Source organism: Babylonia areolata, chromosome 23, assembly GCF_041734735.1.
Source record: "Babylonia areolata isolate BAREFJ2019XMU chromosome 23, ASM4173473v1, whole genome shotgun sequence".
In the NCBI taxonomy this organism is placed as follows: domain Eukaryota; kingdom Metazoa; phylum Mollusca; class Gastropoda; order Neogastropoda; family Buccinidae; genus Babylonia; species Babylonia areolata.
The window spans coordinates 1,328,276-1,351,793 of record NC_134898.1 but is presented as its reverse complement, the minus strand read 5'-3'; the positions used below and the strand labels follow the sequence as shown (position 1 = coordinate 1,351,793).

The window sequence follows — 23,518 nt, the reverse complement described above, 5'->3', positions numbered from 1 at the left end:
CAAATGAACGCTTGCACACAGCACCACATCACTTCGGGCAGTTGGTGTTGGAGACAAAGTGGCTGTACCTGTTTCTCAATCTGACCGCACTAAAGCAGACCCACCGAATTTAGTAGGTGTCGTGTTAGAAGCAGAAGAGACTGGCTACACAAGTGGCACAAAACTTGACAAAGGCAAACTTGCCAGAGACCAATTTGAGTTCATTCAGTGTGCAGGAAATTGTGCAGAATATATCTTACCAGAAGTGCTCAGCATCTGTGAAATTGTTCGGACACAAAGTGTGTGTGGCAGTCAGGGATACCAACAATGCCATTGCATGAGTAACTGAATTTCAAAACACTTTCTGTCTGAAAACTGCAACAGTGCCTGCCACAGCTACAATTCCTGTGACAATGTTGACCACTGAAAGTGAGAGAGAGAGAGAGAGAGGGAGAGAGAGAGAGAGAGAGAGAGAGAGAAGGACTTGTTCCAAACCAATGGTGTACAGCATTTGGACAATCAGAAGCCAAACATGAAACAATAGTTTTAAGATAGATAAATTACTGAATTCAATCTGAATAAAGGAATTTTAAAAACATATACAAGTATGATCTCTGCTGTGATTGAACCAATCCTATAGCTCTATGTATCTATAAAAAAAAAAAATTAAAAAATCATTCATAATAGTTGCTCACTTCAGGAAATGGCCAAGTTTTCCATTGCATGAAATGGGCAATTATCATGCTCATTTCAAGAAATGGGCAATGTCACAGATTGGGTGTAACATCTACAAAACATTTACAGCCATATAATTACATTTATTCTTCTGATTATTATCGTCAGTATTATGATGTCAAATATACAACAGTGATGGATAGTGACAGTTGTACAGGTGTTCAGGTGACATGCTTCACCAGCGACACTCACCTGACTGCCATCCTGAAGCCTCAGCTCATACACCTGTTCAGGTGTGGCACACAGTTCAGGTGTGATCAACTTCAGGTTCCTGGCCAGGACATGATCCGTGTTGCCGTAGTCTATGTACTTCACCTGTAGGGAAATCCCCAACAATTTCATACCAGTACTCTTCCTGCCATGTGACTTCAGTGTGATTATGAAATTACAACAATCCCTGCTTTAACAAGGAAACTAACAGCCATCAAGCAAGTAATCTTTTCAGTTGAGCGCACTTTCTCTAACACATGATGTAAGAGTGAGTTTAAAATAACAGCTATCCCTGCTTTAACAAGGAAACTAACAGCCATCAAGCAAGTAATCTTTTCAGCTGAGCGCACTTTCTCTAACACATGATGTAAGAGTGAGTTTAAAATAACAGCTATCCCTGCTTAAACAAGGAAACTAACAGCCATCAAGCAAGTTATCTCTTCAGTTGAGTGCGCTTTTTCTTAACTTGGTCTGTTCCATAGGTCATAGACTCCCCCCAAACATGATATTTCTGTTATTCCATAACAAAAATGACTTCCTTCAGAATGGTAAGCATGAATGCCAACTCCACCTGACAGAACTCATTCACTCTCCTTACATCGTAACGTTTGCCATCAAGGTACAACACACTACCTGGTGACAATACCACAATTCCACCTCACACACTACACACACACACACTCTTTCTCTCCTCACCTTGACATGTTTACCATCAAGAGACAACACACTAAACACCACCAGGTGACAATGCAACACAACACACCACAAAGTACCAACAATTCCATCTCACAAAACAAACGCGCTCCTCACCTCGACACGTTTGCCTTCCAGGTGCAAGACTCGTGCCCGCAGCCACAGATTATAGGTGTGGCAAAACGCCAGACACACCTGCCCCTCCGTCACCTCCAACCACCCCTCTGGGGCCTCCGTCCGGCTGTACTCCTGTATCGTGTTCAGCACCTCCTCTATGCTCTCCACTGTCAACACACACACACACACTGCTTCAAACACACTGCCTTTCTTTCTGGACCCATACCGGACTTTCTAAAGCATCTGCTGCACCCTTTCTATCACTCCATCATTTTTTACAGCTTGAAACAAATTTATTTTGTCCAGTTCTCATGTCCACTGACTGAGCAACACTCAAGTATAAATTGAAAACTTCAGCCTTTTAACAGACTGATATGATGGTATGTTGGAGAAATGGACACGGAACACCAGTGAAAAGTACGGCACATTGATATATTACATAGGTGACACACAGAACATCATATTCATATATTACACAGTTGACACACTGAGGAATGGACATAATACACCTGCATAAAGGATGGCACATTGATATATCACACAACACACACAGACACAAACTACTAACACTCACACACACACAGAGACAGACACACATACACAAACACACAGATATAGACATACACACACACACAGATACATACAGACAGAGACACACACATATAAACCACACAGACAAGAAACAGACACAAACACACACGCACAGAGAAGAAACAGACACACACACAAACATAAACACACACACACAGAGAACAAACACCAGACACACGCATAAACACACACACACAGAACGAACACCAGACACACACATAAACACACACAGAACAAACACCAGACACACACATAAACACACACACACACAGAACAAACACCAGACACACACATAAACACACACACACAGAACAAACACCAGACACACACATAAACACACACACACACACAGAACAAACACCAGACACACACATAAACACACACAGAACAAACACCAGACACACACATAAACACACACACACACACAGAACAAACACCAGACACACACATAAACACACACACACACAGAACACCAGACACACACATAAACACACACACACACACAGAACAAACACCAGACACACACATAAACACACACACACAGAACAAACACCAGACACACACATAAACACACACACACACAGAACAAACACCAGACACACACATAAACACACACACACACAGAACAAACACCAGACACACACATAAACACACACAGAACAAACAAACTCCATACCTTCAGTGAGGTCCTGAGCGTAGATGACGCCCTGGGTGTCCACGTGCACAGGCATGACCAGGATGTGGGTGGAGGGGGGCGGGGGGTGGGGGGCCACAGACAGGGGGGACTGCACCACAAGGGGGCTGTCCTCCATCAACTGTCGCTCCTCCTCAGAGGATGTGTTGGGGGCCACAAAGTCTGTCAGGTTGGGCCGACTGATGAACATCCCCCTCAGTGGGGAGGTGGGTGGGGTCAGGGCCTTGCTTCTGTAACATGGACAGGGCAACTTGGTGATAGTGGTGGTGGTGGTGATGGTGTGGTGTGATATGCTGTGTTGGTGTGGTGTGGTGTGATGTGTGGTGTGGTGTGTGTGTGTGTGAGGGGGGGGGGGGTGATGGGGTGATGGGGTGATGGGGGGAGGGGGTCAGGGCTTTGCTTCTGTAACATGGACAGGGCAACTTGGTGATAGTGGTGGTGGTGGTGATGGTGTGGTGTGATATGCTGTGTTGGTGTGGTGTGGTGTGATGTGTGGTGTGGTGTGTGTGTGTGTGAGGGGGGGGGGGGTGATGGGGTGATGGGGGGAGGGGGTCAGGGCTTTGCTTCTGTAACATGGACAGGGCAACTTGGTGATAGTGGTGGTGGTGGTGATGGTGTGGTGTGATATGCTGTGTTGGTGTGGTGTGGTGTGATGTGTGGTGTGGTGTGTGTGTGTGTGAGGGGGGGGGGGTGATGGGGTGATGGGGGGAGGGGGTCAGGGCTTTGCTTCTGTAACATGGACAGGGCAACTTGGTGATAGTGGTGGTGGTGGTGTGGTGTGATATGCTGTGTTGGTGTGGTGTGGTGTGATATGTGGTGTGGTGTGTGTGTGTGTGTGAGGGGGGGGGGTGATGGGGGGAGGGGGTCAGGGCTTTGCTTCTGTAACATGTACAGGGCAACATGGTGATGGTGGTGGTGTTCTGTGTGGCGTTGGTGTGGTGTGGGGAGGGGAGGGTGGGAGAGGATGAAGGTGGGGGTGGGGTCAGGGCTTTGTGTAACATGGACAGGGCAACTTGGTGATGGTGGTGGTGGTGGTGTTCTGTGTGTGTGTGTGTGTGTGAGCAGGGAGGTGGGCAGCATCAGGGTTTGCTCCTGCATATGGACAGTGCAACTTGGGGGTGGTGGTGGTGATTTTCTTCTGTGTGGTGTGTGTGTGTTTTATGTGTATGTACACACGTGTCTGTGAGAGAGTGAGAGACAGACAGACAGGTGAGAGAGACGCTTAGACACTTTAATGCCACTGGCCATGAGGTCCTTATGACATGGATGAATGTGTCAACATACTTTCAGTGTGTAACAAACCATTATAATAAATGAAGATGGTGAAAGCAAATAATGAAACAAAAAGTTTCTTCTGTGAAGACAAATGATAGCAACCAATAGGCCACCCAACATGTAACTCCGTTCATTCATCGATCAATGCACCATGCAACATATTCCTACACTGGCTACAGAAGAAAATGAGAGAGACAGACAGACAGAGAACAAGAACAATTGTTTTAGTTGATGTCACAACTTGTGACGGCAGTTAGGGCGTGAGGCCCGTCTTCGTTTTCCTCCACCCTCTTCTTTCACTTTCCCTCCTTCTCCCATCCTTCAGTTCGGGTAGAAGTCTCGAATTGCGCACGAACCACGTGCATGCATATTACTCGCTCACCTGAGCGAATATGAAATATTGTTGGGCAGCAACAATATTCGAGGCTTTTGCAGCCCGACTGCCGTAGTGTACGGGTCGTTCCTGTTGTTGGTGGGGTAGCTACCCCGACATCTAGGCACCATACGAAGTGAGGACCGGCTGTCCTCCATGGGAGCCACTTCTGTGTTTCTTCGTCTGTCTTCGTCGTCGTCGTGTCTTTGTGGTGGTCGTTAGTGTACGCCACCCGTGGCAGGTAAGAAGCCACTTGTCTACTTAGCTTGGTTGTATTTCTGTCAGGGATGTATGTAAAGACGTAGATGTTCGACAAGAAAGAGAGCTGTACGTTAGGTTTTGGCACAATCTATTTCGTTAATTACTCGTGTGCTACCACCGAGTGAATATGTACTTTTTCTTGTGTCGGCTAATATTTTCGCCAATTTTATTGTTATTGAGTTTTAAAATGATACGATTTTACCTTAGTTCACTGTTGGGTAAAATTGGGCGTTGGCTCTGTATGATAGGTGTAGAGAGTGCGAGTGCCGTATATTACTCCTATAATTCGTCTTGTCAATGGAATTATATTCCAGGTTTTCATTTTGAATGTGCTGTACATTTGTTTTTTTGTTAATTATATCGTTAGAATTAGTATTGCTCAGTACGGGGGGAACATTCCGTAATGTTCCAGCTCTCGCTGTGTGCTGTGTGTCCCGGGCCTTTCGTCTGGTGACCCAGATCTTCGCCCCTCCTGCCCTGTGACTGCTGTCCTAGTCTTCACTCCTTCCTGCCCTGTGACTGCTGTCCTGGGTGTTCGTCCCCTCCTGCCCTGTGACTGCTGTCCTGGGTGTTCGTCCCCTCCTGCCCTGTGACTGCTGTCCTGGGTGTTCGTCCCCTCCTGCCCTGTGACTGCTGTCCTAGTCTTCACTCCTTCCTGCCCTGTGACTGCTGTCCTGGGTGTTCGTCCCCTCCTGCCCTGTGACTGCTGTCCTGGGTGTTCGTCCCCTCCTGCCCTGTGACTGCTGTCCTGGGTGTTCGTCCCCTCCTGCCCTGTGACTGCTGTCCTGGGTGTTCGCCCCTTCCTGCCCTGTGGCTGGTGTCCTGGGTGTTTGTCCCCTCCTGCCCTGTGACTGCTGTCCTGGGTCTTCGCCCCTTCCTGCCCTGTGACTGGTGTCCTGTGTTCCGGGCCTTTTGACTTGCAGCCTGGTCCATTGCTTGGCACTGTATGCCGAGTCCTGGCACCTAGGCCTTTTGACCGGAGGCTTGTGCCTTGGGTCGAACCCGCCGAAGTTTGTCTGGGCCGTGTCAGTTTTTTTGTTTTTGTTGTTGTTTTCCTCTTAAGAGGAAAACTTCCTGAACCCGTCAAAGACTAAAGCATCTGTGTACCAGTCCTGGTTTGGGGGGTGATTTGCTTCTCCTTGAGTGTGTGTGTGTAAAATTGCTTTCGATTACATTTGGGGAGAATCCGTAGTTTTGTATACGACTTCTGTTCGTTTTTTGTTGTTGAAGTTATAGTATATGGTTGTTTTGTTGTTGTTTTTTTGCAAGTATAGGCTGTGTGTGTAAGGTTGCGTGAGTGCGATAGACAGAGCGGAAGAGAATAAATTTTGTGTGGACGAGAAATATCTGTATTCTGTGTTTGTGTTGTCGGGTGAATTGGGTTGGGCGTTAGGTTTTAAAATAGTTCTCGACCTCTTCCCTAGGGGGGTCGTGACAATGGTGGAGATGCGGGGTACCAGATTCTAGGGAATGTAATGCTGGTTGGGGGGTAGGGTGTGATCGTCTTGTTCGTCTACGTTTTATGTTGCAGGCATTTCGTTTTGGTTAGCTTTTGTGGAGGTGATTAAGGTTGTTAGATTGTTAGGTTCTTACTGTTGGACGGTTGAGTGTAGTGGGGACCTGGTGTTAGTGACTTAGAGACTTAATCTTAAATCAAGTTTTGTGTAGTTGCTGCACATTGTGATAAGAAAACATGCCCGTAACACGAAAAACTACTGCGGCCTCTACTCCTAGTTCGGGGTCACGGGGGGTCAGGGCAGAAGGTGGTACACCTTCTCTGAGTGCTGAAAAAAAGACTGAATTGTCCGGATGGATTCAGGGCCACCTGAAGGAGGCTAATCCTGAGGGGGCTTTCGATGAAGGCTTGAAGAGTGAGTCTGAGTCCATACCTTCTCAGGACATGTACTCAAAGTTCAGGGTGTTGGGCACTGACTTAGGTTTGTCTGGAGAGGCGTTGGCCCGGTTTGTGGTTGATGCAGTAGCCAGGGAGGAGGAGCGTCAGGCTAGGGAGGAAGAGCGTCAGGCTAGGGAGGAAGAGAGAAAGTACAGACAATGGAAGGATAGAAAAGAAGAAGAGTATAGGAAGAAAAAAGATGAGGAGGAAAGATTGTACAGGGAAATGAAGGACGAGGAAATGAAACAGTTAAGAGAGGAGGAAAGACGTAGATTCGAGAGGAAAATGGAACTGCGCCAGGAAGAGCTAGAAGCTCACACGGCTCATCAGTTTCCGCTTGTGCCGTATGATGAGAAAGACGATTTCGATAGCTTCCTTAACCACTTTGAGAGAGTGGCGGGATTAAATAAGTGGAAGCGTAGCTCCTGGGCAGCCCGCCTGGTGGCCCTTTTGCAGGGTCGGGCGAGAGACGCCTGCCTACGGTTACAACCGGAACAACTACACGATTATGACATCTTAAAAGCGGCTCTGCTTTACGAATTCCGTCTGGATGCAGATTCCTACCGCAAACGGTTCCGTTCAATGCGGAAATTAGCGGAAGAGACGTTTGATCAGTTTCTGGGCAGGCTGAAGGTTTGTTTCTCCCGGTGGTGTGTGGCCGCTGGACGGGATGAATCTGATGCAGAGGACATTAAAGATCTGGTCCTTCAGGAGCAGTTCTTGACCACACTCAATCCCGATCTCGTCACTGAAGTTCGGCGTGAGGAACCCAATAGAGTTGAGGACGTTGCCCATATCACTACTAAAATTGTCAATGCTCGGAGAGCAGGTCGCATGGCGGAAGCTGAATTTCGAGTTTCCAAAAAAGGTTGTAGGGTTTCCGACCGCAGTTTCAATCTGGGCGCGGAGGAAAAAGGCCCTCCACATGGGTCAGGGGATTCAGCTCCAAACAACGTAAAGGGAAGAGACTCTACAAGAATACCTGCCTGCTTCAACTGCGGAAAGCCAGGTCACTTGGCCAAAGAGTGCCGGCAACCCAAGAGGGTCTCACTCATTGCTCATGTCTCACCTATGCAAGGTGTTAATGCAATGACCCCGACGCTTTGCGCGTCTTGTGCTTCCAAGCAGTACTCGCCTCGCTGCGAGGTTTCTGTCAATGGCCACACAGTGCAAGCTTTACGCGACACGGGAGCCCAGTTGATTGTTGTAGCCAGGCGACTCGTAAGACCTGACTGTTTTACCGGGGCCACAGTTCGCGTGGTGTTGGCAGAGTCAAGGTGCTCCTCAGTTCTGCCCATCGCCAGGGTGGACTTTCAGTCCCCGTTCATACAGGGTGTTTTGGACGTGGCTGTCATGGAGTCTCCTGTTGAGGAGGTTCTCATTGGGAATTGTGCCTGGAGAGGGGACGGCTCTTCAATGGTCGTGCCCGTCTATGCTGATCCCAGCCTTGTGGGCGCCGTTCAAACAAGAGCCCAGGCTGCAGCAAATACCAAACCCTTGCCTCCCCTGCCCGTCAAGGATATTCAGATCCATGTGTCACGGGAAGACTTACAGCACCAGCAAAATGACGATCCTGATTTTCATCAGGCACGTGATAGGGCTGGTTCAGGCCTTTTACAGAAAACCCCTTCAGGCGAGGTCTCCTATTTTAAAAAGCATGGGGTGTTGATGCGGCAGTTTAAAGATCACAGAGGCCAGGCGACCCAGATCTGTGTACCGAAGCCTTTGCGTTCCACAGTGCTACGCCTGGGCCATGAGGCTCCAATGTCTGGTCATTTGGGGTTTAGGCGGACGCAACAGAGAATATTTCCTCATTTCTATTGGCCAGGTATGTGCGGGGACATCAAACGCTTCGTTCTTTCCTGTGACAGGTGCCAAAAAACTGTACCAAAAGGGCGGGTTCCCAGAGTGCCTTTAGTTAAAATGCCTCTGATGACTGAAACCCACAGCCAGTGGCGTGTGCCAGCAAAAAGCTTAATGCTGCTGAGAGGAACTATCCCACGATCGAGAGAGAATGCTTGGCGCTCGTGTGGGGCATACAAAAGTTCGAGCCATACCTGTACGGCAAACCATTCGTCGTCCAGACCGATCATGCCCCCCTGCAGTACCTGGATAGAGCAAGAACGGTCAGCGGCAGACTGACACGGTGGGCGCTGCAGCTCCAGCCTTTCTCCTTCACAGTGCAAGCTATCCCTGGAAAAGAAAATGTTGGAGCCGACTATCTCAGTCGTCTGCCGGAGCAAGAACCGGCATTTCCCGAAAAGTGATTTCGGCAGTGTTAATCAAAGAAGAGTATGCGCAGTCCCATTTGACTTCGGCACGTACCTGTATATTCTACTCTTAAAGTTAAGACAGCATTTGTATAAATTTCTCTTCTCTTGTTCCGGTCTGGACAAACAGTTTTTGTTTTGGTAACTGTCCTTGACCACTAATAGACGTCCGGGAATGCGGAAGGGCAGGGCGAGAGTTGTCACGTGTGTCTGCCTGTCCGTCAGTCGTTGTGACGGTGTGTTTAAGTTCCAAACGTGAAGTTTGAACTTGAATGGGGGGTATTGTCACAACTTGTGACGGCAGTTAGGGCGTGAGGCCCGTCTTCGTTTTCCTCCACCCTCTTCTTTCACTTTCCCTCCTTCTCCCATCCTTCAGTTCGGGTAGAAGTCTCGAATTGCGCACGAACCACGTGCATGCATATTACTCGCTCACCTGAGCGAATATGAAATATTGTTGGGCAGCAACAATATTCGAGGCTTTTGCAGCCCGACTGCCGTAGTGTACGGGTCGTTCCTGTTGTTGGTGGGGTAGCTACCCCGACATCTAGGCACCATACGAAGTGAGGACCGGCTGTCCTCCATGGGAGCCACTTCTGTGTTTCTTCGTCTGTCTTCGTCGTCGTCGTGTCTTTGTGGTGGTCGTTAGTGTACGCCACCCGTGGCAGGTAAGAAGCCACTTGTCTACTTAGCTTGGTTGTATTTCTGTCAGGGATGTATGTAAAGACGTAGATGTTCGACAAGAAAGAGAGCTGTACGTTAGGTTTTGGCACAATCTATTTCGTTAATTACTCGTGTGCTACCACCGAGTGAATATGTACTTTTTCTTGTGTCGGCTAATATTTTCGCCAATTTTATTGTTATTGAGTTTTAAAATGATACGATTTTACCTTAGTTCACTGTTGGGTAAAATTGGGCGTTGGCTCTGTATGATAGGTGTAGAGAGTGCGAGTGCCGTATATTACTCCTATAATTCGTCTTGTCAATGGAATTATATTCCAGGTTTTCATTTTGAATGTGCTGTACATTTGTTTTTTTGTTAATTATATCGTTAGAATTAGTATTGCTCAGTACGGGGGGAACATTCCGTAATGTTCCAGCTCTCGCTGTGTGCTGTGTGTCCCGGGCCTTTCGTCTGGTGACCCAGATCTTCGCCCCTCCTGCCCTGTGACTGCTGTCCTAGTCTTCACTCCTTCCTGCCCTGTGACTGCTGTCCTGGGTGTTCGTCCCCTCCTGCCCTGTGACTGCTGTCCTGGGTGTTCGTCCCCTCCTGCCCTGTGACTGCTGTCCTGGGTGTTCGTCCCCTCCTGCCCTGTGACTGCTGTCCTAGTCTTCACTCCTTCCTGCCCTGTGACTGCTGTCCTGGGTGTTCGTCCCCTCCTGCCCTGTGACTGCTGTCCTGGGTGTTCGTCCCCTCCTGCCCTGTGACTGCTGTCCTGGGTGTTCGTCCCCTCCTGCCCTGTGACTGCTGTCCTGGGTGTTCGCCCCTTCCTGCCCTGTGGCTGGTGTCCTGGGTGTTTGTCCCCTCCTGCCCTGTGACTGCTGTCCTGGGTCTTCGCCCCTTCCTGCCCTGTGACTGGTGTCCTGTGTTCCGGGCCTTTTGACTTGCAGCCTGGTCCATTGCTTGGCACTGTATGCCGAGTCCTGGCACCTAGGCCTTTTGACCGGAGGCTTGTGCCTTGGGTCGAACCCGCCGAAGTTTGTCTGGGCCGTGTCAGTTTTTTTGTTTTTGTTGTTGTTTTCCTCTTAAGAGGAAAACTTCCTGAACCCGTCAAAGACTAAAGCATCTGTGTACCAGTCCTGGTTTGGGGGGTGATTTGCTTCTCCTTGAGTGTGTGTGTGTAAAATTGCTTTCGATTACATTTGGGGAGAATCCGTAGTTTTGTATACGACTTCTGTTCGTTTTTTGTTGTTGAAGTTATAGTATATGGTTGTTTTGTTGTTGTTTTTTTGCAAGTATAGGCTGTGTGTGTAAGGTTGCGTGAGTGCGATAGACAGAGCGGAAGAGAATAAATTTTGTGTGGACGAGAAATATCTGTATTCTGTGTTTGTGTTGTCGGGTGAATTGGGTTGGGCGTTAGGTTTTAAAATAGTTCTCGACCTCTTCCCTAGGGGGGTCGTGACAGTTGATGAAGGCTTTTGCTGTTAGTTTCGGGGCCCATCATTCAAAGGGGGAACATTTTAACAAAACGGACATGAACATACAATATCAAATAAAATATTTAAGAAAAAAAAATGAACCACATAACCAGTCTTGTTGTACATTACTGATTTGGTTAAATATTTGTTTTTGTTTTTTCTAATCAAAAGATTTTGTTTTATAAACTGACAAGGCTTCATAAAGATCCCAACACTTTTCCAACCCGGGAAATGGATCTCACTTTTCCAAATTTCTGTTTCTTCATTTAGTATGCTTCCTGAATGAATTAAGTTCTTGGTTGGGTGGTACTGCTCAAGGCTTTTATAAATAAACATTCCAAGACTTTTCCCAGCCCTGGACATGGTTCTGACTTTTCATGAACCCCACAAACAGAAAACACAGATGAGGTTTAAAAACAAAGAAAAAGAAAAAAGGGCAGGTGCGGCAGGTGTGACTCACTTCCTGACAGGTATGGCCAGGCCGCAGTCCTGCAGCTTGGCGGCCACAGACAGGTAGCGGTGTCTGATGGGCTCCAGGGCTGTGGCCGGCAGGGTCTTCTCCACCACGAGGTCCACCGGCAGTCCTAGTCCATCCACCCTGCCCCCCTGCAAACACCACATCGTTAACCATCACCACACATCACATCCAAAGAGACAAGCACCACCATACACCACATTACCACATCCACAGGGATAACCACATCACCATCACTGTACATCCACATCCACAAACAACCACCACATCCACATTACCACAACACCACCACATTACCACACCACCACATCTACAACCACCACACACCATATCCACTACATTACCACAACCACATCACATTACCACATCAACAACCACCACACACCACATCCACAACAATCACCACATCCAGAACCACCACCACAACAACAACCACACACCACATCCATAACAATCACCACATCCAGAACCACCACCACACACCACATCTACAATCACCACAACAACCACACACCACATCCAGAACAACCACATCAACAATCCACATCCATAATCACCACACACCACATCCACAACCACCACCACCACCCATCATGCATGCTTGGTAAGTTCTTGTTTCTACAATGCACTGATGCTGAAACCGATTACAAGATCTATAACGTGTATTTGATCTTCTGCAGGCATATACACTCAGAGATTTCAGGCACTAACAGGTGTGGACATCTGTTGACCTGGGAGACTGGAAAAATCTCCACCCTTTACCCACCAGGCACTGTGACTGGAATTTGAACCTGAGACCCTCAGAATGAAAGTCCAATATTTTAACGGCTCAGTTATTGTGCCGGTCAGTGGACCCACACATGACAACAAGAACAGACAAAGCATGGACCCCACACATGACAGCAAGAGCAGACAAAGCATGGACCCCACACATGACAGCAAGAGCAGACAGAGCATGGACCCCACACATGACAACAAGAACAGACAAAGCATGGACCCCACACATAACAAAAGCAGACAAAGCATGGACCCCACACATGGCAACACGAACAGACAAAGCATGGACCCCACACATGGCAACAGAACAGACAGACAAAGCATGGACCCCACACATGGCAACACGAACAGACAAAGCATGGACCCCACACATGGCAACAGAACAGACAGACAAAGCATGGACCCCACACATGGCAACACGAACAGACAAAGCATGGACCCCACACATGGCAACACGAACAGACAAAGCATGGACCCCACACATGGCAACAAGAACAGACAGAGCATGGACCCCACACATGGCAACAAGAACAGACAGAGCATGGACCCCACACATTGACAACACGAACAGACAAAGCATGGACCCCACACATAACAACATGAACAGACAGAGCATGGACCCCACACATTGACAACACGAACAGACAAAGCATGGACCCCACACATGACAACATGAACAGACAAAGCATGGACCCCACACATGGCAACAAGAACAGACAGAGCATGGACCCCACACATGGCAACAAGAACAGACAAAGCATGGACCCCACACATAACAAAAGCAGACAAAGCATGGACCCCACACATGGCAACAAGAACAGACAGAGCATGGACCCCACACATGACAACACGAACAGACAAAGCATGGACCCCACACATAGCAACATGAACAGACAGAGCATGGACCCCACACATGGCAACACGAACAGACAAAGCATGGACCCCACACATGGCAACAAGAACAGACAAAGCATGGACCCCACACATAACAACATGAACAGACAGAGCATGGACCCCACACATGACAACAAGAGCAGACAAAGCATGGACCCCACACATGACAAGAACAGACAAAGCATGGACCCCACACATGGCAACATGAACAGACAAAGCATGGACCCCACACATGACAACATGAACAGACAAAGCATGGACCCCACACATGACAAGAACAGACAAAGCATGGACCCCACACATGACAACATGAACAGACAAAGCATGGACCCCACACATGACAACAAGACCAGACAGCATGGACCCCACACATGACAAGAACAGACAAAGCATGGACCCCACACATGACAAGAACAGACAGAGCATGGACCCCACACATGACAACAAGAACAGACAAAGCATGGACCCCACACATGACAACAAGAACAGACAAAGCATGGACCCCACACATGACAAGAACAGACAAAGCATGGACCCCACACATGACAACAAGACCAGACAGCATGGACCCCACACATGACAAGAACAGACAAAGCATGGACCCCACACATGACAAGAACAGACAGAGCATGGACCCCACACATGACAACAAGAACAGACAAAGCATGGACCCCACACATGACAACAAGAACAGACAAAGCATGGACCCCACACATGACAACAAGAACAGACAAAGCATGGACCCCACACATGACAACAAGAACAGACAAAGCATGGACCCCACACATGACAAGAACAGACAAAGCATGGACCCCACACATGGCAACAAGAACAGACAGAGCATGGACCCCACACATGACAAGAACAGACAAAGCATGGACCCCACACATGGCAACAAGAACAGACAGAGCATGGACCCCACACATGACAAGAACAGACAAAGCATGGACCCCACACATGGCAACAAGAACAGACAAAGCATGGACCCCACACATGACAAGAACAGACAAAGCATGGACCCCAACAATAACAGACAGACAGACAAAGCAGTGTACCTTCAGGGTGACAAAGGTCCTGTTGTGGCCGATCATCTTGCTCACGGCTTCCATGGCTGTCTGAGACCACCTGGTCTTGTCCGTGGTGCCTGTGGGCATCAAGTCAGCGATGTGGCACCGCTCGGCAAAGCACTCCTTCCTGCCGTGGACCTTCTTCAGCGGCTTCAGGTTCCTCTGGGGGATCATGTCGATGTGGCCATAGTCCACCAGACTGACCTGAACACACCAACACAGCTCTTCTTTCACACAGTCTGGGAAAGCTGAGGGGCCAGGGGGCAGGGGGGATAACAACTCTGTCCAAAAAGCTAACACACACCAGCAGGGCGCCACATTTTATACTCAGTTTGGTTGGTTCATCCTTTTGTGGTGTCAACCTACCTTTGTTTTTCAAGATAAATATGATTCTGATTCCAGTGCATACACGCACACTCCATCCATGACAAAAAAGCATACCTAGCTCACACAGACACACACACAACCTACTTGCACACACACCCCCCCCCCAACCAAATCCAGACAAAAGCAGTGTCCCTACCTCACACAGTCCATCATCCCTGACGACCAGGATACATCCCCTGTACCAGCGCTGGTCGTGGCCACTCTTGGCCGCACAGAACTCCCCCGGAGCCCAGTTGTGGCTGACCCAGTATGCCATGTCGTATGATGACATCTCCACCATCAGACTGCAACATCACCCCTCAGTAATCATAGTCAGGCACACCCCCAAAAACAAGAGTATGGCTGCCTACATGGCAGGGTAAAAATGGTCATACATGTAAAAGCTCACTCGTATACATATCAGTGAACGTGGGAGCTGCAGCCCACAAAGAAGAAGATTGTAATCAATGCTCAACTTTTACCTGGCATCTTTTCCAGTACAAAAGCTGCTCAAAGTGCCTGACAGGATCCAGAGACATGACATAAAAACTCATCACAGTCTCCGTTTTAATTTCAAGCGTGTGGACTCATCCATACATGCTGCACCACATCTGCTTTGGAAAAAGGAAAAGAAAAAAACAACAGCAGCAGATGTCTGATCTTCACGTAAACCTGAACACGCTGGTCAGGCCTTGACGTTCACTGCAAGTAAGAATTGTGCTTATGTCATGTCACACACAGTTGTGATTGTCAACATCTATTCAAATATCAATTTTCACACCTGAATGTCATCCTTACAATAAACCAAACAAATGAATAAGACGGCAGGAGAAGAGGGGAGCTGTACGAGTAGTGGTACACAGGGCAGTCAGAGGGTGGAACAGCTGAATGTCAGAAATCAACACAAGTACAATGAAAATATCAAATGTTTCACCCAGGGGGAAAATGGATTAACAAACTCTAGCTTTCTTACACCAGTGCCCTCATGATAAAAAGGAACAAATAGTGAAAAAAACAAAAACAACCACACACACAAAAAAGCAAACAAACAAAGCGTGTTTCCCCTGACTGACCTGAACAGCTCCTGCTTCATCTCTGTGAGCTGGATGAAGAATTCGCTGGGAGAGAAGTAACCGCTGATGGCCACCTCCACTGCACCCACCTCCAGCTGCCAGCTCTCCCCCATGCCCAGCTCCTCTACCCTCTCCTCCTCACCCACACACGGCTCAACATCATCGCTCTCCATCACCGGCTCCTCCAGGCTCTCCGAGGTCATGGCGGCCGTCGCTGTGGGAGGGGAGGTCACTGCTGCCTTGCCGCGTGACCTGGCCGAGGGTCTGGCTTTGCCTGTCTCCTTCAGCTTGGGGGCGGTGGAGGTGGAGGGGACTGGGGGCCCGATGTGATATCCCCCCGACATGGGGGAGGGCGACCAGGTGGAGGATGGGGTTGGTGGCGACAAAGACGGGATCGTCTGCCATCACAAGTCAACACCACAGTCACCTCTGTCCACAGCATTGTGTCACAGTCATCACACACAGCTGATCATGATACAGGGTTCGTAAAAAGTTAGGGACCACTGCTGCAGTGATCACACACAGCTCATGATACAGGGTTCATAAAAAGTTAGGGACCACTGTTGCAGTGATCACACACAGCTGATCATGATACAGGGTTCGTAAAAAAGTTAGGGACCACTGTTGCAGTGATCACACACAGCTGATCATGATACAGGGTTCGTAAAAAAGTTAGGGACCACTGTTGCAGTGATCACACACAGCTGATCATGATACAGGGTTCGTAAAAAGTTAGGGACCACTGTTGCAGTGATCAAAATACAGTGTTCATAAAAAGTTAGGGACCACTGTTGCAGTAGTCACAAACAGGAGATAAAAATTTATAGCTCAAAAAAACAAACAAAGTTAAGGACTACGTGGGAACTTTCAGTTTTCTTCTTGAGGTCATGGTGAAGTGATGCTGAATTTCCAGCAAACAGTGGTGAATGCAGCCAGTGCAAACAGCACCACTCACAACCACAGGTACTTTCTTGCATTTTTCCTTCCCATTTTTCACAGTGAGAAACCACAGCTATCTGTGTGTGCATGTTTGGAAGGAAGGGCAGCAACCTGTTCCAGTCATCAGTTTCCTGATGATCCCCACACTCCACAATTTGAATCTGAAATAACTGCTTCAAGATATGCATCTGAAGGACAGATATAAAAAAAAAAAAAAAAGCCCACTGCTTCCAGTCATGCTCCAACAAGTATTCAAGAAGCTTCTTTCCCCCAACCCACTGAACATACTATAAATGTTATCCTAACATCCCCCACCTCTTGGCAACCACTGGTCACCCTCCAATCACAGATTCAGACTTTAACGTAACAAAATGTCACAGCAAAACATACAGCCAATTGTAACCCCCCACCCCGCTCCCCCCTTCAATTCTCTCATTTCAGGGGAATAAAGGTGGGTGAAGGCATGTTTAGAAAAGAATCCAAGGTGGTAGAACACTTACTTCAGGGGTTAGGGTAATTTCCTTGAAAGATTCCTCAAGCGACCTGCAATCCAGAACACACCCACAATTACAGCAGAGTTAATCGACACCTTATGAAGAAAAATAAACTAAATATACACAATAGTTATCAATCCTTCATTCTATCCCTTGTATCTTATAGTGTACCCCTGACACACATTCATCTATCCAAGCAGACTGACTCAAACTGCCATCTACATGCAGTCAGGTGAACCGGACCATTGAAGAACAAACCCTTGAACACTAACCGTTTTAACAGTAGTTTCTTTTCTTTTCATGAAGACGCCTTACTACAGCATGTGAAGGTGTCACACACAAATCCTGACTTTAGGTCCCAGTCTGGTCATTTCCCAAGTTTTACTTTTTCTGTCTCTTTCATCACGTCAACATATGTCTGAATGTTATAATCAACAAACTGAGTGGAATCACATTTATTCACATTTCCTTTTACTGCACTGCAGATTTCCCCCAAAAAAAGTTATTATAATTTTTCAAAAATTCATTTTGATTTTTTTATCCCTTTTTGTTGCAAGATCATCATCATAGCATCCTCCACCTCCATCAATAAGAACAAAAAATGTCCCAAACTTTGTGGCCTCTCATGCCCTGCTCTCATGGTGACGTTAGTTTGGATCTCCTTCCACTTCCGTGCTCTGGGCCAGTCCTGTCATGGTCTTCAAGGTATCTGGTGTCAGCAGATTCAAGGCGGACTGTTGCTGCCATGTGGTGGCTGTCTCCATTCTAGAAGGGGACACTCACTCAGTCTGGCTCCGTGGCTAAGCTATTATTATTGTCAGAAGGGGGCTTAGTACGTGGAGTCTGAAGTATGTTAAATCAGAACAGGCACTGCTGAACATCACTGAAGTGACTTGGCAGCAGTGCAGGGTATTCTCTGCTGTGTGGCCTCTTTACAGTCACAGGGTATTCTCTGCTGTGTGGCCTCTTTACAGTCACAGGGTATTCTCTGCTGTGTGGCCTCTTTACAGTCACAGGGTATTCTCTGCTGTGTGGCCTCTTTACAGCCACAGGGTATTCTCTGCTGTGTGGCCTCTTTACAGCCACAGGGTATTCTCTGCTGTGTGGCCTCTTTACACAGGGTATTATCTGCTGTATGGCCTCTTTACACAGGGTATTCTCTGCTGTGTGGCCTCTTTACAGCCACAGGGTATTCTCTGCTGTGTGGCCTCTTTACAGCCACAGGGTATTCTCTGCTGTGTGGCCTCTTTACAGCCACAGGGTATTCTCTGCTGTGTGGCCTCTTTACAGCCACAGGGTATTCTCTGCTGTGTGGCCTCTTTACAGCCACAGGGTATTCTCTGCTGTATGGCCTCTTTACAGCCACAGGTATTCTCTGCTGTGTGGCCTCTTTACAGCCACAGGGTATTCTCTGCTGTGTGGCTGTGTGGCCTCTTTACAGCCACAGGGTATTCTCTGCTGTGTGGCCTCTTTACAGCCAAACAGTTCAGCTGACATAGTGACTGCCAGAGATGAACCCAGGTGAAGCTGTGTATGGGGAACTTGGAATGAGCAGCATGGAAGTAATACCAATCAAACTGAGCAGATGATGGGACAGCACATGTGTGGGGGGTCCAGGAACGAGCAGTGAGGGAGTAATACCACTGATAATGTGATAATGCACATGATGGGGCAACGACAGTAACACTCAAGTGCAGATGATGGGGGGAAAAAACTATATATACATACATACATACATACATACATATATATATATATATATATATATATATATAGAGAGAGAGAGAGAGAGAGAGAGAGAGAGAGAGATGCACTGACAGCATTTCCACACACACACACAAGGCACTGACCACTGTCCAGTACTTCGACCAAAGCCGCGGCGGACCAGCTCGTAGTTAACACAGCACAGAGAGTTATTGTGGCTGGTCACCACGTACAGAACACCCACCAAACTGTTGGGCTTCTCGCCTAAAACACAGTGATATACATTACTTCATTATCTCACAGTGAAACAGTGATATACATTACTTCATTATCTCACAGTGAAACAGTGATATACATTACTTCATTATCTCACAGTGAAACAGTGATATACATTACTTCATTATCTCACAGTGAAACAGTGATATACATTACTTCATTATCTCACAGTGAAACAGTGATATACAATACTTCATTATCTCACAGTGAAACAGTGTATATATATTACTTCATAATCTCACAGTGAAACAGTGACATACATTACTTCATTATCTCACAGTGATATACATTACTTCATTATCTCACAGTGAAACAGTGACATACATTACTTCATTATCTCACAGTGAAACACAGTGATATACATTACTTCATTATCTCACAGTGAAACAGTGTATATATATTACTTCATTATCTCACAGTGAAACAGTGATATACATAAATTCATTATCTCACAGTGAAACAGTGATATACATTACTTCATTATCTCACAGTGATATACATTACTTCATTATCTCACAGTGAAACAGTGTATATATATTACTTCATTATCTCACAGTGAAACAGTGATATACATTAATTCATTATCTCACAGTGATATACATTAATTCATTATCTCACAGTGAAGCAGTGTATATACATTACTTCATTATCTCACAGTGATATACATTACTTCATGATGTCAATTACTTTATTGAATAATCTCACGATGAGAAATTACACAAGGTGTGGCAATAAATAATCATTAACAATAAACATGACAAATTTTTGAGATATGAGCATAAAAGCATTGCACAGGAATCATTCATTTTAAACATTTAATAAATATAGTAAATTTGAAAGACATAAACATTTCACATACCACATGCGCATTCATTCTTCACACTGTCACACAGTGCACTCTCACAAATCAAGGACATGTGTTACATGCCATCTGCCACATTTCACACATTTTTCTGGTGGACAAAGTGAAGTTTTTCTTTGACAGAAACTGCTAAGGTCTTCAGTCACACAATTTGTGTGGGATTTCTGGAAACCTCATCAGCCTGTGAGAATTTGTATTCAGTGCCAGCAAAAAAAAAAGGGAGGGGGGGGGGGGTAAAGAAATAAGGAATTTCTATCATGGAAATACATTTGAAGTTCTCGAACCATTCTGCACAACATGAAGCTTTACCTAACACTGTGAAACCAAACCAAACTGGGTGAGGTTTTCACCCTGACTTAGCATTTGGCCAGCAGTGTCATACTGACATGTCAGACGAACACAAGACGCCTGCAGTCAGAAGTTGCTCTACGCAGCACAAACCAAATGTCGATGGCTTGACGTCGTCCAACACAGTACAGATTATCATTATAATGTTTCAATCAAAATTTGCAGTGAAGCAATGTCAAACATAAAACAATGTGAGAAATGAAGGTAAAGTAACAACAGGCACCAGTGAAATATATAGTATATGATGCCACAAGCTGGTCAGGAAAGATGCCAGCCTTACACAGTTTAAGTGGAAACAGTTTTGTCTCTTATTATAGAAAGGCAATTAACAAGTAGTGGTATCAACAAGTCAATCATGTCAATCATGTGTACTCACTGCGTGCGGTCACCCGGAACTGACACAACTGGAGCTCAGACATGGCTCGGAACCAGTCGTTGGCCTGCACACACACACACACACAGATGCAAACATGCGCACATACAAGCAAGCACCCACACAAATATGCCTCACTTTATCACAGTTGTTAGATACTGTTTTCCAGAAAGAAAGCTTTCGGCTGATTAATGAATACTGATCAGGCTTGTGTTCATAATTAATAGTTCTCAATCATTTGTACTTCCACCCCCATCTTGACTTATGATCGCTTTTGCAAAAAGTAAACAACAAATGAATGGATGAATGTGCTGTCTGCTTTGACAATAAAGTTATCAAATGACCACATCACTGCACACACCAAGAAAAACAATACAATGTGCAGAACAAACTCAGTGATCAGGACATGCCAAGCAAAAAGATAAAGTGACAAGGAAAAACAGACACAGTGGTTGAGACAGAGAGAGGGAAAGAGAGACAGAGACAGAACAGGCTGACACCCATCACTACAAATGCACTTTCACCAACCTGTATCTGTCCTGGACAAGAGACCAGGGTTTTGAGTGTGCATTGTGTCACTTCACTGCACTTTGCTGAACAGAAAAGCAGAGGAAGAAGTCCAAACAGAGAATGGTGACTGACACTCTGACCTGTCAGGTCTGTCTGATCTCTGTGAGGTGACAGCCATTCACTGACACCCTGACCTGTAAGGTCTGTCTGATCTCTGTGAGGTGACAGCCCTTCACTGACACCCTGACCTGTCAGGTCTGTCTGATCTGTGAGGTGACAGCCATTCACTGACACCCTGACCTGTCAGGTCTGTCTGATCTGTGAGGTGACAGCCATTCACTGACACCCTGACCTGTAAGGTCTGTCTGATCTCAGTGAGGTGACAGCCATTCACTGACACCCTGACCTGTCAGGTCTGTCTGATCTGTGAGGTGACAGCCATTCACTGACACCCTGACCTGTAAGGTCTGTCTGATCTGTGAGGTGACAGCCCTTCACTGACACCCTGACCTGTCAGGTCTGTCTGATCTGTGAGGTGACAGCCATTCACCGACACCCTGACCTGTAAGGTCTGTCTGATCTCTGTGAGGTGACAGCCATTCACTGACACCCTGACCTGTCAGGTCTGTCTGATCTCTGTGAGGTGACAGCCATTCACTGACACCCTGACCTGTCAGGTCTGTCTGATCTCAGTGAGGTGACAGCCCTTCACTGACACCCTGACCTGTCAGGTCTGTCTGATCTCTGTGAGGTGACAGCCATTCACTGACACCCTGACCTGTCAGGTCTGTCTGATCTCAGTGAGGTGACAGCCCTTCACTGACACCCTGACCTGTCAGGTCTGTCTGATCTCTGTGAGGTGACAGCCATTCACTGACACCCTGACCTGTCAGGTCTGTCTGATCTCTGTGAGGTGACAGCCATTCACTGACACCCTGACCTGTAAGGTCTGTCTGATCTCAGTGAGGTGACAGCCATTCACTGACACCCTGACCTGTAAGGTCTGTCTGATCTCAGTGAGGTGACAGCCATTCACTGACACCCTGACCTGTCAGGTCTGTCTGATCTGTGAGGTGACAGCCCTTCACTGACACCCTGACCTGTAAGGTCTGTCTGATCTCAGTGAGGTGACAGCCATTCACTGACACCCTGACCTGTCAGGTCTGTCTGATCTGTGAGGTGACAGCCCTTCACTGACACCCTGACCTGTAAGGTCTGTCTGATCTCAGTGAGGTGACAGCCCTTCACTGACACCCTGACCTGTAAGGTCTGTCTGATCTCAGTGAGGTGACAGCCCTTCACTGACACCCTGACTTGTAAGGTCTGTCTGATCTCAGTGAGGTGACAGCCATTCACTGACACCCTGACCTGTCAGGTCTGTCTGATCTCTGTGAGGTGACAGCCATTCACTGACACCCTGACCTGTCAGGTCTGTCTGATCTCAGTGAGGTGACAGCCATTCACTGACACCCTGACCTGTAAGGTCTGTCTGATCTCTGTGAGGTGACAGCCATTCACTGACACCCTGACCTGTAAGGTCTGTCTGATCTCAGTGAGGTGACAGCCATTCACTGACACCCTGACCTGTAAGGTCTGTCTGATCTCTGTGAGGTGACAGCCATTCACTGACACCCTGACCTGTAAGGTCTGTCTGATCTCAGTGAGGTGACAGCCATTCACTGACACCCTGACCTGTAAGGTCTGTCTGATCTCAGTGAGGTGACAGCCATTCACTGACACCCTGACCTGTAAGGTCTGTCTGATCTCTGTGAGGTGACAGCCATTCACTGACACCCTGACCTGTAAGGTCTGTCTGATCTCAGTGAGGTGACAGCCATTCACTGACACCCTGACCTGTAAGGTCTGTCTGATCTCAGTGAGGTGACAGCCATTCACTGACACCCTGACCTGTAAGGTCTGTCTGATCTCTGTGAGGTGACAGCCCTTCTTTGTGGAACATACCCCTCAGCAGCACAAAAGGAGTCAGACACAAAATATGATCCCCAGTCAACCCCACATCATGCACTCCCTGTACCTCACCTGATCTGACCACTGGGCCCCGTCCACCGGCTCCACATCAGCTAGAGACACCTCCAGAGCCTGCAATACGACACACCATGTCAGTACACAAC

The 23,518-nt window shown here is 47.3% G+C and overlaps 1 protein-coding gene across 1 annotated transcript in view; it reads right to left on the bottom strand.

Annotated features, from left to right (window-relative positions):
- LOC143297834 (RING finger protein 17-like) overlaps positions 1 to 23,518 on the bottom strand; it is a 68,142-nt gene that overhangs the window by 16,389 nt on the left and 28,235 nt on the right. The window contains exons 24-34 of the mRNA XM_076610351.1: positions 23,427 to 23,486; positions 20,880 to 20,943; positions 19,164 to 19,281; positions 17,320 to 17,362; positions 15,881 to 16,278; positions 14,965 to 15,112; positions 14,430 to 14,645; positions 11,689 to 11,834; positions 3,002 to 3,249; positions 1,735 to 1,901; positions 907 to 1,029 (exon numbers count right to left, since the gene is read on the bottom strand). Of these exons, the coding sequence (XP_076466466.1) occupies positions 907 to 1,029; positions 1,735 to 1,901; positions 3,002 to 3,249; positions 11,689 to 11,834; positions 14,430 to 14,645; positions 14,965 to 15,112; positions 15,881 to 16,278; positions 17,320 to 17,362; positions 19,164 to 19,281; positions 20,880 to 20,943; positions 23,427 to 23,486 (1,731 nt within the window). The remainder of the gene's footprint in view (positions 1 to 906; positions 1,030 to 1,734; positions 1,902 to 3,001; positions 3,250 to 11,688; positions 11,835 to 14,429; positions 14,646 to 14,964; positions 15,113 to 15,880; positions 16,279 to 17,319; positions 17,363 to 19,163; positions 19,282 to 20,879; positions 20,944 to 23,426; positions 23,487 to 23,518) is intronic.